The sequence below is a fragment of the Pezoporus flaviventris genome, unplaced genomic scaffold (genome assembly GCF_033815535.1).
Source record: "Pezoporus flaviventris isolate CSIRO_AGI_PZ_B2104156 unplaced genomic scaffold, CSIRO_AGI_Pfla_v1 ptg000041l, whole genome shotgun sequence".
Taxonomy (NCBI): Eukaryota; Metazoa; Chordata; class Aves; order Psittaciformes; family Psittacidae; genus Pezoporus; species Pezoporus flaviventris.
In genome coordinates this window covers 12,930,166-12,944,756 of record NW_026892589.1, presented here as the reverse complement: position 1 = coordinate 12,944,756, position 14,591 = coordinate 12,930,166, and the positions used below count along the sequence as shown (strand labels likewise).

The 14,591-nt window shown below is 39.9% G+C and overlaps 1 protein-coding gene across 3 annotated transcripts; it reads left to right on the top strand.

Annotated features, from left to right (window-relative positions):
• Positions 1 to 543: 543 nt before the first annotated feature.
• Positions 544 to 13,315, top strand: ZCCHC8 (zinc finger CCHC-type containing 8). 3 transcript variants are annotated; one of them, XM_061466339.1, is made up of 14 exons: positions 544 to 1,235; positions 2,163 to 2,203; positions 2,795 to 2,869; positions 3,368 to 3,473; positions 4,212 to 4,286; positions 4,603 to 4,706; positions 5,092 to 5,157; positions 7,010 to 7,070; positions 7,514 to 7,656; positions 8,413 to 8,555; positions 9,287 to 9,399; positions 10,036 to 10,119; positions 10,941 to 11,055; positions 11,804 to 13,315. In XM_061466339.1, the coding sequence occupies exons 1-14, from the start codon at positions 885 to 887 to the stop codon at positions 12,613 to 12,615; spliced, it is 2,289 nt and encodes a 762-aa protein (XP_061322323.1). In that variant the 5' UTR covers positions 544 to 884; the 3' UTR covers positions 12,616 to 13,315. The 3 variants fall into 3 exon arrangements, with proteins under 3 accessions (XP_061322323.1, XP_061322322.1, XP_061322324.1); XM_061466338.1 differs by having other exon boundaries at positions 7,007 to 7,070; XM_061466340.1 differs by having other exon boundaries at positions 1,147 to 1,211; positions 2,000 to 2,203; positions 7,007 to 7,070.
• The last annotated feature ends 1,276 nt before the right edge of the window (positions 13,316 to 14,591 follow it).

Genomic DNA, 14,591 nt, shown 5'->3' with positions numbered 1-14,591 from the left:
TTAAACTTGACAGAACTATAGAAGGACAGTATTTTTTAGTTAAAAGTTCTACTTTTCAAACCAAGCAGCAGATGGGATAAACTCATACATGGGTATTTCGTGTCCACTGTCTTGTGTACTTTTGTACTTTAACCTTGTACAGTTATTTTCAATTCTTGAAACATGAAAGAAACATTGTGTAGATGTTATTTAGCGGTCTGGGCCAACAGGCACATAATTCAGTGCAGAAACCCTGGTTAATAATAAAGACTTTTTTTTTTCTCTAAGGTCTTCCTTTACATTAATCATGTTGTCTTTTGGGCCAGCCTCTGAGAAAGAGGTAAGAGATGGCAGGAAGACTGGAGAAGTCAGGAATAGAGTGTTTTGCTTTGCTTATTTGGAAGTAGGGTTTTCCTAAAATAAGGGCTCGGGGTGAGGAATACTCAGCTTGCCCTTTTGGTCAATTTGATGGAAATTTTAGTAGAGGGATAACCAAACCAGTGGTGAGAAAGGTTGGTAGGATGTGGGAGCCCTTGGCTAATACTTGAGTGTTTTGAAAGGTGTGTTAACTTGTAGATGATACAAGCCTTATAGGAATGCTGTACCCCAGCATATTAAATGCACAAGGCAGTGCCTCACCAGGAGTGCAGCTGTTGCCGAGGACAGGATGGGGCCTGACTGCAAGGAGCCCGCCACCACGAGGAGCATCACAGCGGGTGGCTCCCTCCGGCCCCCATTTTGAGGGCGCACGTCCCCTGCAGCACTGCAGCTCCCGGCGTTCCGTGCGAGCCGCGCCCGTCTGCAGAGGGCAGCCTACATCTCCCAGCACGCACAGCGCGCTGGGGCGGGCCTCGCCATGGTGGGCCGCTGCCGGGGCATGCCGGGAGTTGTAGTCCCGCTGCTCCATGCCACGGCGATCGGCGGCTCCGGTTGCCCTTTGCCCCCGCGGCTGCGTCCCCCCGCCCCAAGCCCCTCCCTTCCTGCTGCAGCACAAGATGGCGGCTGAGGTGGATTTCGGGGACAGCGAGCTCTTCCAGCAGCTCGACGAAGGAGAAGGGCGGCCGCCGCCGCTGCCACCTCGCCCCGGCCTGGAGGAGGAGGAGGAGGAAGAAGAAGAGGAGGAGGAAGAAGAGGAGGAGGAGGAGGATGAACAGGAGGAGGAGGAGGTGGGGGGGAGACCCGACAAAACCCTGGAGGAGCTGTACAAGAGGCTGCGGGACCGCGAGGAGACGGTGCGGCTGCTCCGGGAGGAGAATATCCTGACGGGAGAGGCAGGGCCCGCCTCGGGGAGGGCGCGGCGGGGCTGCTTCTGCCGTCGGTTCCCTTCCGGGCCAGCCTGGGGCATGAGGGGCTCCGGCTTTTCCCTGCTCCCCCGTGAGGCCGGGCGCTGTGCCGATGTCGGGGAAGGCCCGGTCAGTGTGAGCCTGGCCGTCCTGATGGGCGATGAGAACGGAGCTCGGCGGGGAGGGGGCTCCCCGTATCTCGGTGCGGTGGCTGCTTTATCTTGGTTTCTGCTTCCGTGTGTTAAGAGGGAGTTTTCTTTGAAAACTCCTATCCTTAGAGCGTCCAGGTCCGTACCGGCCTTGCTTCCGCTGGCAGAGGAGGTAGTTGGGTTTTTGGTGCTGGGATGGCCTTTAAGACACTTGATGCTGGATGCTCTGACTTCCTAGGGAAAAGAAACAGTTGTATGTTCACTAAACCCCATATTTAACATAGCTAGAAAGAATTTTAAGCTGTAAATTGTGAGTGGTTCCCTAAAGGGCTTGATACTGCATCAGAATGGAATCTGAAACTGATTTTATTGTTTCCTATTTACGAGTACGTGTGTTGACTTTTTGTGTGTGGTGATTGTAGGTATTTTTAAAATACTATAAATCTGACAATTCAAGCATAGTGCATGTAATGAATTAGAGTAATTAGATTGTCACAGCGAGTCCTTTTTTTCCCTGGGCTTTGGTTTGGGGCAGTGTTGGTTAGTTTTGGTTGCTTGCCTTGTTTTTATTTGATTGTGTTTCTTCAGCAACAGGTGGATTTGTAAATAATCCTCTGTGCACTGAAGGGGAAGGTCTGAAACCCCGTTTGTTCTGTGGAATTCTTGTTAGATGTTTTGTTGGCTTTGATTCTTCAATTAAGAGGTCTGTGTCTTCTGTGGAAAGTAATGTACCTTAACAGTCAATTAACATCAGGAACTTAAAAGGAAGCTGAATATTCTGACTCGTCCTAGGTATGTGACTTGAAAAGCTTTATATGAACTATATATGTTTGAAATAAGAGTTTGTCTGAGACAAGAGCTGCCTGAGGGAACAATGTCTGCCACATTGTTTAGAAACTGTTGCTCTGTCACTGTCCCTGCTCAGATATTGGGCTTTTAAAGTGTCATCACCATTCTTAAAGTCCTTTAGACTTGAATAGCAAGAACTTTATTTGTTTTGCTGTAGCTTTATTTATTTGTGTGTACCCATCTGTTTATGAAGCATAAGTAGCCTTTAAGGAAACACATTTTTGTAAAGTTCAGCAGTAAGAACAAGAGACCTTATTTGTTCAAAATTGTGTTTATAAGATTTTATAACAGAAGAACGTGACTGTAGTGTGGTGTTCCCTTTTGTTTTCTTGCCACCTCACACCAGGCAACCTGCTTGGCTCGAGAGAGGAAGATTTCTGTTTAAATGAATAGAAACTTGTCAAAAGGACAGAATTTGTATTGGCTAAACCTTCCTCTCTCTGAGGGCTACTGACTCTTTGCTGTGATAAAACACATAGGGAATACTCAGAGTAAAGCTAATGCAGTAACCATTGTCTGTGTGTTCTGTTCTAGTGGAATTTATGTGGAGAACTCCAAAGTAGATGGGCCTCTGTTACAGATTTTATTTATGAACAATGTCATTTCTAGGTAAGTACGTTGCAGGAAAGCAGGGCTCCATCACGTGTATGGGTTACTTGGGAAGACAAATGCAATCGTGCCAAATGTGCCCGTCTCTCCTCTCCAGCTACTCCTTTTACCACCTTTATATGCTGAGTATGATACCATTTGGTCTGGAATATCCCATATCCCTTGGGTCAGTCAGGGTCAGCTGTCCTGGCTGTGTCCGTCCCCCCCCCCAACAACTTGTGCACCCCCAGCCTCCTTGCTGCTGGGTTGGGGTGAGGAGCAGAAAAGGCCTTGACTCTGTAAGCAGTAAGGAAAACATCCCTCTGTGTTATCAACACTGTTCCCAGCACAGATCCAAACCACAGCCCATGCCAGCTGCTAAGCAGAAAATTACCTCTACCCCAGACAAAATCAGTGCAATGTTAAATGCTAAAAGAAAACCAGCCAACCAAATAAAAACATTTGGCATATGTTTCAATCTTGTGCACATCTTCATCTCTCTGTACTTCTTCATTACAGGCAGTATCATCAAGAAATTGAAGATTTTATTTTTGGCTTAGTTCAGAGATATGAAGAGCAGAGGAAAAATGAAGAAGAAAAAACACAGCTTGATGTTGAGCCACAGGTACTTAAAAAACTCAAATTGTTACTAGGTGCTGCTTCTCTTGCGTCCCTATTGTGGGAATATTAAAATACTACTCTGCTAAACAGCTGATTTCCAGATGTTTTTTCCTGATAATTGCTAAGTATCTATCAAATAACTATAAAGCAGAGATTGTATAGCTCTTTGTTCCAAAGATAGAGGACCAGGACAAAGAAAAGATCATTTGTGCCCCTGAAAATGCTTCTTTGAAATTGTTCCTGGTGAAATTTGTGTAAAAGCAAAGTAATAAGTTGATTTAAATAATCAAGAGAAGACCATAATGTATGAACTTAATGTACCCTTTTCTGATAGTATTTGGCTCAACTTTAAGTATATCAGAGCATAGATGAATAACAGAATCTGGAAATTTCTACTTTCTTCTTGGTTTGGAATTTGGAGTTATATTTGACATTCACTTTAAGTAAAAGGTTGAAATGATGCACTTCTCCTTGTCTTTCTCTTAGCTTTTGAGATAAGAATAAGGGTGTTTTTATGCAGTATATTTCTCATCAAAACATTGGAGATGAGCTGTGTCATTCTTTGGACTGTGGAAAGCATTATGATTAATGTAGACATCACCATCCTACCGTTTAACTGTTTCCTGAAAGAATAGGAGCTGTATTGCATATTCTGTGCATTTTGCATACATGAGTAACTTAGAAGCTCTTCTATTTACTGTTATTTTAAATGAACTATTTGCATGTTTACATTTCATGTCAGCCCTCCAGTATTCTTTTGGAAGAGGATGGTAAAGCAGCAAGCTCGAATTCTAAAAAAGTGAAAGAAGCTTTTAGTGTAAGTTCTTGACTATGTGCTCTTCAATGGTAGGTCTGACTCTTCATTCTACGTATTCAATATACGCTGTCATTAAAATAAGCTCTTGTTAAATCTCATTGATCAATGTAGTAGCAGTTAAGTTCATGTTTTGGCTGCATCATTGGAAAAAATACGTATTTCTACAGGTGTGGGCATGTGTTATTTGTAAATTCTTACAGAGTGGGGGAAAAAAAAAGCCTGGAAGTATTTCAAGCAGTCTAAATTTATAGAATTGCTGCCAATCTGCCCTAAATACTGACACATTTCTGACAATTTTCTGACTTTTTTTCTACAGGTTGTAGGAAGTGTTCTGTATTTTGCCAATTTTTGTCTCGATAAACTGGGACAGCCTATATTAAATGAGAATCCACAGCTGACAGAAGGATGGGAAATACCTAAGTATCCTGTTTGTTAAAGGGGTTTTCCGTTTCTCAAGTCCAGGGAATGCCAATGGGTAAATTAAACTCAAATCCTGTTCAGTAGATTGTACAGTTTTGTTAAACTGTATCAATCGTTGGAGATGAAAAGTTTTAATGAGTCATTAATGGCTTTTTTTTTTAATCAAACCATTCCAATATTGATATGATTGGCTCATTGATTTTCAGTGGGCTTATGCTTGGGAAGAGTGAATGCCTTGTCACCATAAATACATCTTGTGACTTTAGGAATTTCCCGGGCCAATCTGTAATCAGGTTTGGAATGACAGCTCATTCCAAGTATGAATAAGCTGTTCTTCCTCTATAAAGTCTGCTATCCAGTAGCAGTTCCTTATTGAAATCTAAAGATACCAGCAAGTTTTCAGCCACATTCTCTCCCTAGATGGACAAGAAATACAAGTAAAACCAAAAAGGTTTGTATTATTCTTAAATATAAAGTTTTGAGCTGAAAAGTTCAGATGTACGCTGTGATTATTCCCCACTATACTAAACCCTTGAACATACTTAAACAATGACTTTAAATGGAGTAAACCAGTGCTGAGCTTTGCAGTCCGTGGGTGTTTCTTGGTTATTGAATTTAGGAAGGGCCTAAAATAAATTTGTAAAAACATTCTGAAGTTTATACCCCGTTCTTGGGTTGTTTGTCTTTTTAATGACTGCTCTGTCATCCTTGTACTGGCGTGCTATCTGGTTTGTAGAACAACTCCTGTCTGATTTACTTAATAGATCTTTAAGACTGGTCTTAGACTTGATTGTAGAGCTTTTATGGGAGGTAAGAAGTAAACAGAGTTTCCAGCTGGCAGCTTGTGTGGTCTCCATAGTGTTTGAAGTCACTGATTTCAGATGCAGTGAAGACCAGGCAAGATTTCAGTGGGAATGGCAACAATAAAGGGGCATGCTGAGGTTGATTAGAAATACAGCCATCTGAATAGAAAGCACATTGAAGGGTTGTGCTCATGATCTACAATGGTGATAAAATACTTGGATCACCAGAGAAGGCTTCTGTTTGAATACTATGTAAAGATGAAGCAGAAGATGCACATAATTTTACCTTATTAGAGGCTTCAAGAGGTTGGGGGGGGGGGGGTTACTCTGGACACATTGTTGTGTCACCTTTTTGTCTCCACTTCTGGTCCCATCCTATGTCTATAAAACTGAATGTTCAGAGAAGAAATACTTCATTAAAATCTTGTGATTTGGATTTCCCCCCCTATAATATTGAAAATGTTTGCTGCCATTGTATTAATTTACAAGGAAAATCAAGGTTGAAACCAGCTGCAGTTCCATTCCAGGTTTTCAGTGCACAGTTTCACCATATGCATAACATATTCAAACTGTGGATCAGGGCTTGACAAAGAAGCAGTCATGCTCTCCTACTTGTTTCTACTGGTAACCGATTCTCAGTATTGTAAAAAGGATCAGACCTCTGATGAATCAAGCCTAAAAAGAGAAAGAGGTATTAATGTACTACAGGAGTATTAAATTGAGGGGTTACTTGTCTGTGCTCTAGAGTTAGAAGTATTGTTTTAACATCTTTCCTTCCCCATAAGCTTTAGTATATAGGGTTTGTTTTTATTTATTGGCACTATCTAAGCAAATGTTTATATACTTAATCAGAAGTAGAAACTCTTCAGTGAATACTCTTTCTGCAGCATGATGTAAGGAGAAGCTTTTCCAACTTTAGGACACTAAACTGTTGGATCAGGTTGTCCAGAGAGGTTGTGCAGTCTCCACCCTTAGAGATTTTCAGGGCCCAGCTGGATAAGACCCTGGACAGCCTGGTCTGATCTCATAGCTGACCCAGCCTGGATTAAGGCACTGGTTTAGAGATTCCTTGAGATCCAGCCTGAATTATTCTACTTACCTGTTCCCTCTTAAAGCTGTAGATATCTATTATAAGGGATATAAAAGCTCCAGTTTTGCCTGGAAGTACTACTTTTCTGCTGTAATTTTAGTTCTCTTTTTTTCTTCCTCTCCACTCTCTGTTATGTATTCTTCCCCCCCACCCCCGTGCTGTGCCTGTGCTTTTTTCTCATTTCTTGTGTTCTCCTTAGGACTGTGAAAGAAACAATATTCTGTTACTCTCTTTTGAAGATTAATAAGTCAGTTTAAGAGAAGCAGAAGACAACACCTGAAATCAGCAAGCAATGCTTATTTCTTTTTCTTTCTTTCTAAGTCTAAAACTAATAAGATTTAAAATAATTAAATGCATTTACCATTGCAAAATTGTAAATGGCTTCATTTCTTGTGTGTTTTTTTAAGCAGGCCAAAACCTACTTGTTTCAATTGTGGTTCAGAAGACCATCAAATGAAAGACTGTCCAAAGGTAACGTCTACACCAGTACTTGAAAGGCTGCTGCTCCTCAAGAAATGTTCTGGTGTAACCACACTGTTTTGGGGTCAGGATGTGCAAATAGTTATTTATCTCTGGTGATTAGATCCTGATGGTCATAGTTATAAATTCTGCCATGCTAAATCAGAGTGAATTAATTTTACAGTGTAATTGTTTGAATATTCCCTTTAATTTACAGAGGGACATTTTTCAGTCTGAACAGTTTTTCCTCCCACTTTAGAGCTCCACTAGATCCAGTGCCAATAGTCTTGGGGTTTTGCTGTGGACTTTTTATTACAACTATAGATGTATCACATGGCCGTGTAATAAATGATTAAGTATGCTGAGGGCAAGGAGTACCAGTTTTATGTTGGGTGAAGGAGTGCATAGACTGTAAATTGTCCGTATCTAAACTTCCCAATTGTATTATCTTTAAGCCACGAAATCCAGCTCGTATAAGTGAGAAGAGAAAGGAATACATGGAAGCTTGTGGTGAATCGAGCAGTCAGATTTTTCAGCAGCGTTATCATGAAGAAGAAGTAGAAGAGAGGTTTGGAAAATTTAAACCAGGAGTAATTAGGTATCTCTTTTTCTTCCATTCGCTGTTGCACTGCTTTTCTGGAATAGCTTTTCTGCCTTTGGAGTGCCAGATGTTACTTTCCAGATGTCTTTTAAATCCATCCGCTACTCTTAACTATAGGTTTATTATGTTTGAACTTGTTTGCTAAATAAAATGGTTTAGTAAGTTGCAGAGATGTTTTTCAAATGAGAACTCATTGCTAGCATAAGAGTCCTGCCCCTTCCACAGCCCATTCCCTAATGCAAGGAGATAAATGTTACTTTCTGGCTACTCAAATTGCAAATATATTCCTAATGAACTAAAAATGCATGCCAAATTCTGAAAGTGTTGTGCTTTGGATGTCCCTTCCTCTCTTTTTCTCTCTATTCAGTATGTTTAAAAAATCATAGCATGGCTGTAGCAGTCTTCAAAGAGATCACCAGTAAATTAAGTTGCATTAAATTCCTTCCTGTTGTGATAGCTACAGTTAAGGCCATGAATCAGAAGTATCAAGTCCAGTAAGTTGTTCTCAGTGTAGAATTTAATTCTCATGAAATATTCAAGCATGAGAAATTAAAGTGTTAAAAGTTATCAGAGATGGTTTTGACCTAAAATTGTTATATCTGGGATTGACAGGCAACATGGTTTGAGCTAAAACTAAGTTATTTTAACTTGACAATTTAAATTTCAACAAAATGCTCATAAATTCCTTTTGTCAAAACTTGTAATGGGTTGTACTGGAGGACATTTTGTTTTCTCTTTGTTTTCTTGATTTAGCGGGGAGCTTCAAGATGCACTTGGGGTCACAGATAAGAGTCTGCCTCCATTTATATATCGCATGCGGCAGCTGGGTTACCCTCCAGGCTGGCTCAAGGAAGCTGAAATGGAGCACTCGGGGCTTGTGCTTTATGATGGAAAAAGTAAGGAATGTGCTGTTTGAACGCAGTTTTCAGTGTGCTGTTTACTGGCTGCACCCTAGTCAGGAGACAAAATACCTAGTATGGAAAGCATGAAAGCAGGAGAAAGTTGTAAATCAAGTTTCCTTTTCTAAAATCATGTAAAGATACTCCCCTTTCTTCTAGCTAAGATGTGATAATGAAACAAATCCTGTAATGATTGCATTGCATAGATGAAAACTCGCAATGTGATTTCACTCTGATCAACCCTTGCTGTTAGAACATGGAGTTCCTGTGAAACTGCAAGACTTGCACAGAGCCTCTTGTCAGATTTCCTATTTTTAATAAGTTTCTCATGTTCTATGAAAGAAACCATAATACTTTCTAAAGTTCAACGATTTATTCTTACAAAGTAAGACCACCAGCAAGCAAAGAATTCATCCCTTGAAATCCAGTTTATCAAGTAATCTACCAGCTTTTTACTAATGACCAATACTTATGCTGCATCTTGGAGAACAGCCAAATTCTGAGGCCAGTAATAGGTATAGAGTAGTATTGTTATGAATACCCAGTTAAGTTTGTGGGGAAGCTTCATGGGTGTATCTGATCAATTTGGTCACTGTTAGTGCCTTTGTGGATCACAAGGCCTCTATTAATACTTACATTCCAAACCCCAAATCCCTGTTATTAAATCCTGTGGATTTTTTTCTGTAACATTCTTAATTAGCATCAGTAATAACTATATTTCATTATAGGTGATAGCGGAGCAGATGAAAGATCTCGCCAACCAAAACGCACCATTTACGATGTCTCAAAATTGATAAACTATCCAGGCTTTAATATATCCACTCCAAGTGGGATCCCAGATGTAAGTAGCTGTCCTCTGCCTTCTAAACATGTTGAGTAGCAGTAATTGCTTTTAGCCAAGTTTAAGGAAGAATCTCCTGTGACAGCTGCTGTTGAACTTTACTTTCAAAAGCATTTTAACCTGCTGTTAGTAGTGAACTTCATCACTGATATCAGTGCCTGTGCATTAAAAAGCAGCATTTGTACATTTTCTTTTCAGCTTTACATTTGTCCATTTAGTGGCCTCCAAATGGGATTTTTTTTCATTCAGTTTGCTCAGTCTCCAGGTTTTTTTTCATTCAGAGTTAACAGGCTTTCAAAGTAAGCTTTTTTCATCTCAACAGTTATTTCAAGGAGAAGTCTGTAGTTGTTTTACAAATGTTGGAGAGTCGTTGCTAGGAAATGCTCAGCCATTTTGTAAAGATGAATTGAATTTCTTTTAGTGATTATTTCTACCCAGTCATAGTGCACTGCATCAGTTGTTTGTGCTCACAGGTGAAATACTTTGGTTCGCCAGAAGTTCCTATTAAAGATCTACTTACTCTGATAAGTGAGGCTTTTGATGAGAACTTGAATTCATCTCGGCTGATTAATCTCTCAGCATTTCTTTTGTGTTACTAACCACCCAAATGTAACATTATTCCTTTTCCCCCTGTAGGAATGGCAGTTGTTTGGTTCCATCCCCATGCAGCCATCTCAACAAAAGGAGGTTTTTGCTCACTACCTTTCCAGTTTCCGTGAGGTGAATATATCTCGTTATTTGCAAAAATAAAAAGATTGCCTTGTAGTTTGTGTAGCCAGTGATGATGTGTTTGTATCTTCTTGCTTGTGCACAAGGGGATGGGCTTTCTTATTGACGCTGTCAGGTGTGAAATGCTTACTTGTTCTAACAAGAAGGAGCTTCATGTTTAGAACAAATGCTGTGATTTCAATTAATATAAGCAGATCCCAGTTGTGCAGTATTTTATATACAGTGGTGAAAAAAGGTTGCTATAAACTTAAAACCAGTCTTAGTTACAGAATTCCCTAGTAAATGAAAAGCTACTTGCCACAGTCATGGTTTAGAGTAATCTTATTACAGTGATGCAAGAGAACACATGGTAGTCCTGACCCTTATCGTTCTCGGGTCTTCTTTACTGTGTCTCTAGCCTACTGTTACCTATTGCAGAATGCTTCCACTTACAGAAGGGACATGTATGCTCTGCTCTCAGTCTTAAAGTATAATGCTATATGGAATTACATAGTAAATTCTAAGCCTGCCAGAAAGGGATGTGCTATACTTGAGTTGTGATGGTCTCATGAGATCTAGGTGTCCAGAGGGAAACTTGGGTGTAATCCTACGTTAGGAATGCAAACAGTCTTTTCTTTTGCCTCTTAAACCTGCACAAGTTTACAGTTCTGTTCAGTTGCATTAAATCTCTCAACCTTCAAAGTTTACACACTGGGTCAACCAAATAATTCTAAAGTTATGAAATTGCTAAAAATATGTTCTTATAGCTGGAAATGTTACCTTACACAATGTAATACTAATTTCTTTTGGTTTCCTGGATAATTTCTTTTCAGCCAAGTCCAAAACCTAACAATAAAAGGCCTGCATCTCAGTCACGATCTCATCACTCAAAACAACCAAAAGATGACAATTTGGAGGCACCAGTAACTGACATGGAAATAGATTCTGGTAGTTATTCTGTGATTTTTATTTTATTTTTTTTTCTAGTTTCAATTTTTATTTTCAAAATAACTTGCTCTGAATTAAAATGTCAAGGCTCATAAAGAGAAACCAATGTGCTATGGGGGTGATTAATGTAACTGCTAACATATGCTCACAGGGTCTTTCTGTAGTTGTATTAAGGCCTCTCTGCAATGTGTTCTCTGTTGCTGCAATTGTATCTTCTAATACCAAGCAGGAGATCTCAAGGGTGGGCTCAGAGCAATTGGAACATTAGGTTACAAATTCCCATCTCTTTACTTCAGGTGTGTATCCTAAAGTTAGGAAGACCTCCGGATCTTTAAATATTTGGATGAAATAATGTAGGATGCTACAGGCTCACAACTTCTTAAAAATGAGTCAGACTCACAGGCGGACTTAGTGTTGTTTAAATGTTAAAATAGCTGGAGAAAGTTTTGGCTTTCCTTTTGGATTTCCTATGAGGAAATCTTTCATTTGTCTCAGTGTGAAATAAGTTTGTTCTCAAGACATTCAAGAATATATTTATTTATTTATTTATTGAATAGCTAGCAGAGTTAAAATCCCCAAAACTGTAGTTTCAGTAGACATTAAGACCTTAAAAAAGTTTGTTCTATCTCAGCTGAAAACCAGGGAGGAGAAGACCTAAGTCTGCTACTTAATCAGGACATTGGCACTGTGAATCTTGTCCTCATCCTATTTCAGATTTTAACAGTTGTCTTTTTTAATCTGTTTCTAGATCTGGAAGCATCAAAAAGATCTCAAACCCCAAACAGTTCTCACTTCCAACCTCCGCTGCCCCCCGGGCATCCATCGATGCCAACTCCTCCTCCTTTACCACAAGGAACACCTCCACAAAATCTTTCACCACCTCAACCTTCAACCTCCACCCACCATCCTCCTCCTAGGACTGCTTCACCATCAAAACCTTCCAGTGACACTTCTGAGCTACAAATAGTGGACTCGGTCATGGATGAGGATTCTCTGACCTTAGAAGAGCTAGAGGAACAGCAGCGCTTAATCTGGGCAGCACTTGAGCAGGCAGAAAGTACTAACAGTGACTCTGATATTCCTGTTGATACACCTTTAGCTGGAAATTCTGTTACATCATCACCATCTAGGAACGAAGCAGGTCTTGTTGCAGAAGTAAGGTCATCTGAGGAGGTGGTTTCAGTGGAAACAAGGCTTTCTGATATCAGTGAACAGCTACCAGAAAACGAATGTTCTATGACTAGTCCTAATCCAGGAGATAGTTCACTTCACTCCAAGGAGGATCCTGCTAATTCTGAGCCAGATTCTGAAGGCTTGCTGAATAACACCAGGCCTGTTCCCAGCCCTGAGGTTAAAGAGGGAGAAAATACAAGTGATAATAAAGTGGTCAAAAGCACTGCAAAAACTTGCAGTTTTGTTCCTGATATGAGCAAGTTTGCTGCAGGCATAGCACCGTTTGAATTTGAAAACTTGGCAGAATCCACAGGTGTTTATCTACGAATAAGAAACCTGTTAAAAAATTCCCCAAGAAACCAGCAAAAGAGAAAGACTTCACCTTAACGGGTCTTCATTTGTTTTGTTGTTTCCAAATCCCTGCTTCTGTCTCTTTCCCCCTCCAGGTATACAAACTCTGAAAACTTCCCTTATCCTTTTGTGGCAAGGAGAAAATCTTGACAAATACAAGTCTGCCCCATTCTTCATTGGAACTGGAATCAGTGTAGGGCTTCCCTATTGCCCTGGACCACCAATGCAGCCAGAAAATACAGAAGAATGTCCCCAGATTGCGTCTTTCCACTGAGGAATAACAGGACTGTTGATTTGTTAACAGTGATTTACTTGCCAAAACATGAAACTCAAAAACAAAAATAGGTATTTGTGATTTGCTGTTCATTATTTTGGCTAAGGTTTATATTGTCCTTGAGTTTCAAGTGGATTGGTGGGTTTTATATCTGTCCTTTATACAAGAATCTCTGCTTTATACATTTTGCTAAGTATCCTGTAGATAAGTTTAATATATTCTGAATGTTTTTAAGAAAGGTCTAACATGAAGATTTCCCCCATCAGAAAGCCTGGCAATTGGATGAAAATAATCAGAAATGACCAGCATCAGCTTCACCAGTCCAAGTATTTTTATAAATTATTTATGTGGGTCGGTTTTAATTGCCACTGTATCTTTTGTACCATTGTCCTTTCTGTAAGCTTGCTGTACATACGTGTTTGTGGTTGTGTACAGAGGTTTAATAAATGAGCTTTTGTATAATGAGGTTTTCTAATTGGAGTATTAAACCATCAAACTGCTGAGGTTTTTAAAAATAGATAATTAGACAAACTGATGAAAAGGAGGATGTATAAAGTTCAGTATTTTAGGAAAGTCACAACTGTTGGCTTCAGGTTTCCATAATCAAGAAGCTGGTAACACTTTAGCTAGAACCTGGCCATATCATTCATAATCTGAAGAACTGCCCAATTCTGAGAGCTTCCAAGTGTTAGAATTCTTCTGATTTCTTCTTCCAACACTTTTCCTTTCTCTTAGTTGTCTTCAGAGGGACCTGTAGGTGAAAGGACTGTACGTTACTTGCATTGCCAACAGAGGGAGTACTGGCTTGGCTTAACACTGTCCGTTGGAGCTGGTTAAAGCATATGTACTTGGATAAAGCAGGAAAAAAAGTCTTCGTAGCCAAGTGAGATGAAAATACTTCAGTTTGCTATGCAGATATATAAGGAAAGACTTCTGCAGGGATGATGTTCAGAGGTGGTTTTGGTAAGATAACTTTAGAGCCTGAACTTTTTTAAAATGCTCAGCTTTGCAGATAATACATATTTCCTAAAGATCCTTATATAAGTATACTCTGCATTTGAATGCTTACGAGAACTCCAGCCTTTTTTAGTTAAAGCCTTTATATTTACTTCATTTTTTCCCCTCCAAACTTTACAGGAAGGGAAAACCAGAGTCTATATATGAACAGCTTGTCTTCCAAGATGCTGAAAAACCTTTTTGCAGCATCTACCAGTTCAGTTGATGTGGCTGCATTTGGAAAGCAAAGTGGTCGAGGTAAATATTCATCTTATGTGCTAAAATGAAAGGCTTTTTAAAATATGTATATGTATTTTATAGGAAAAATAATTTTACTTTCTCTGATAGGGATGGATAACAAAATAGTTATATTTCTTCCAGCTTCTACGCACGTCACAAAGAAATCCCTATCGGGAAACATATCGAGATCTTCTTCATGTTTCTTCCTCCTTCCATTGAGTTAAAAGCTAGTAATGACACTTTACACAAGCCATTATGTGCTGTGTGCTGCATCATTCACATGCGAATGATAATGTGATGCAGGGCATGAGGTAATGATTCCAAGTGTCCACACCTTTTGGGTGTGTTTAGGTGCTCATATTTTAAACGTGCAGCTCTCTCTCCACTCCTTAGATCTTTTTTAATAGCTCTTGTGAAATGCTTCTTTAGTAGGACATGCAGCCTAAACTTCTGCCTTGCTTACAGAAGTCACAAGATTAAAGTCATCTTTATATGCTTAGTA

What these genes read in the sequence shown, in the direction of transcription:
- ZCCHC8 (XM_061466338.1), top strand. Translation starts at nt 885, where the DNA reads ATGCCACGGCGATCGGCGGCTCCGGTTGCCCTTTGCCCCCGCGGCTGC. An exon ending in TTTAAACCAGGAGTAATTAG is followed by an intron (nt 7,657 to 8,412) that starts GTATCTCTTTTT and finishes TTCTTGATTTAG; the next exon opens with CGGGGAGCTTCAAGATGCAC. An exon ending in ACCTTTCCAGTTTCCGTGAG is followed by an intron (nt 10,120 to 10,940) that starts GTGAATATATCT and finishes ATTTCTTTTCAG; the next exon opens with CCAAGTCCAAAACCTAACAA.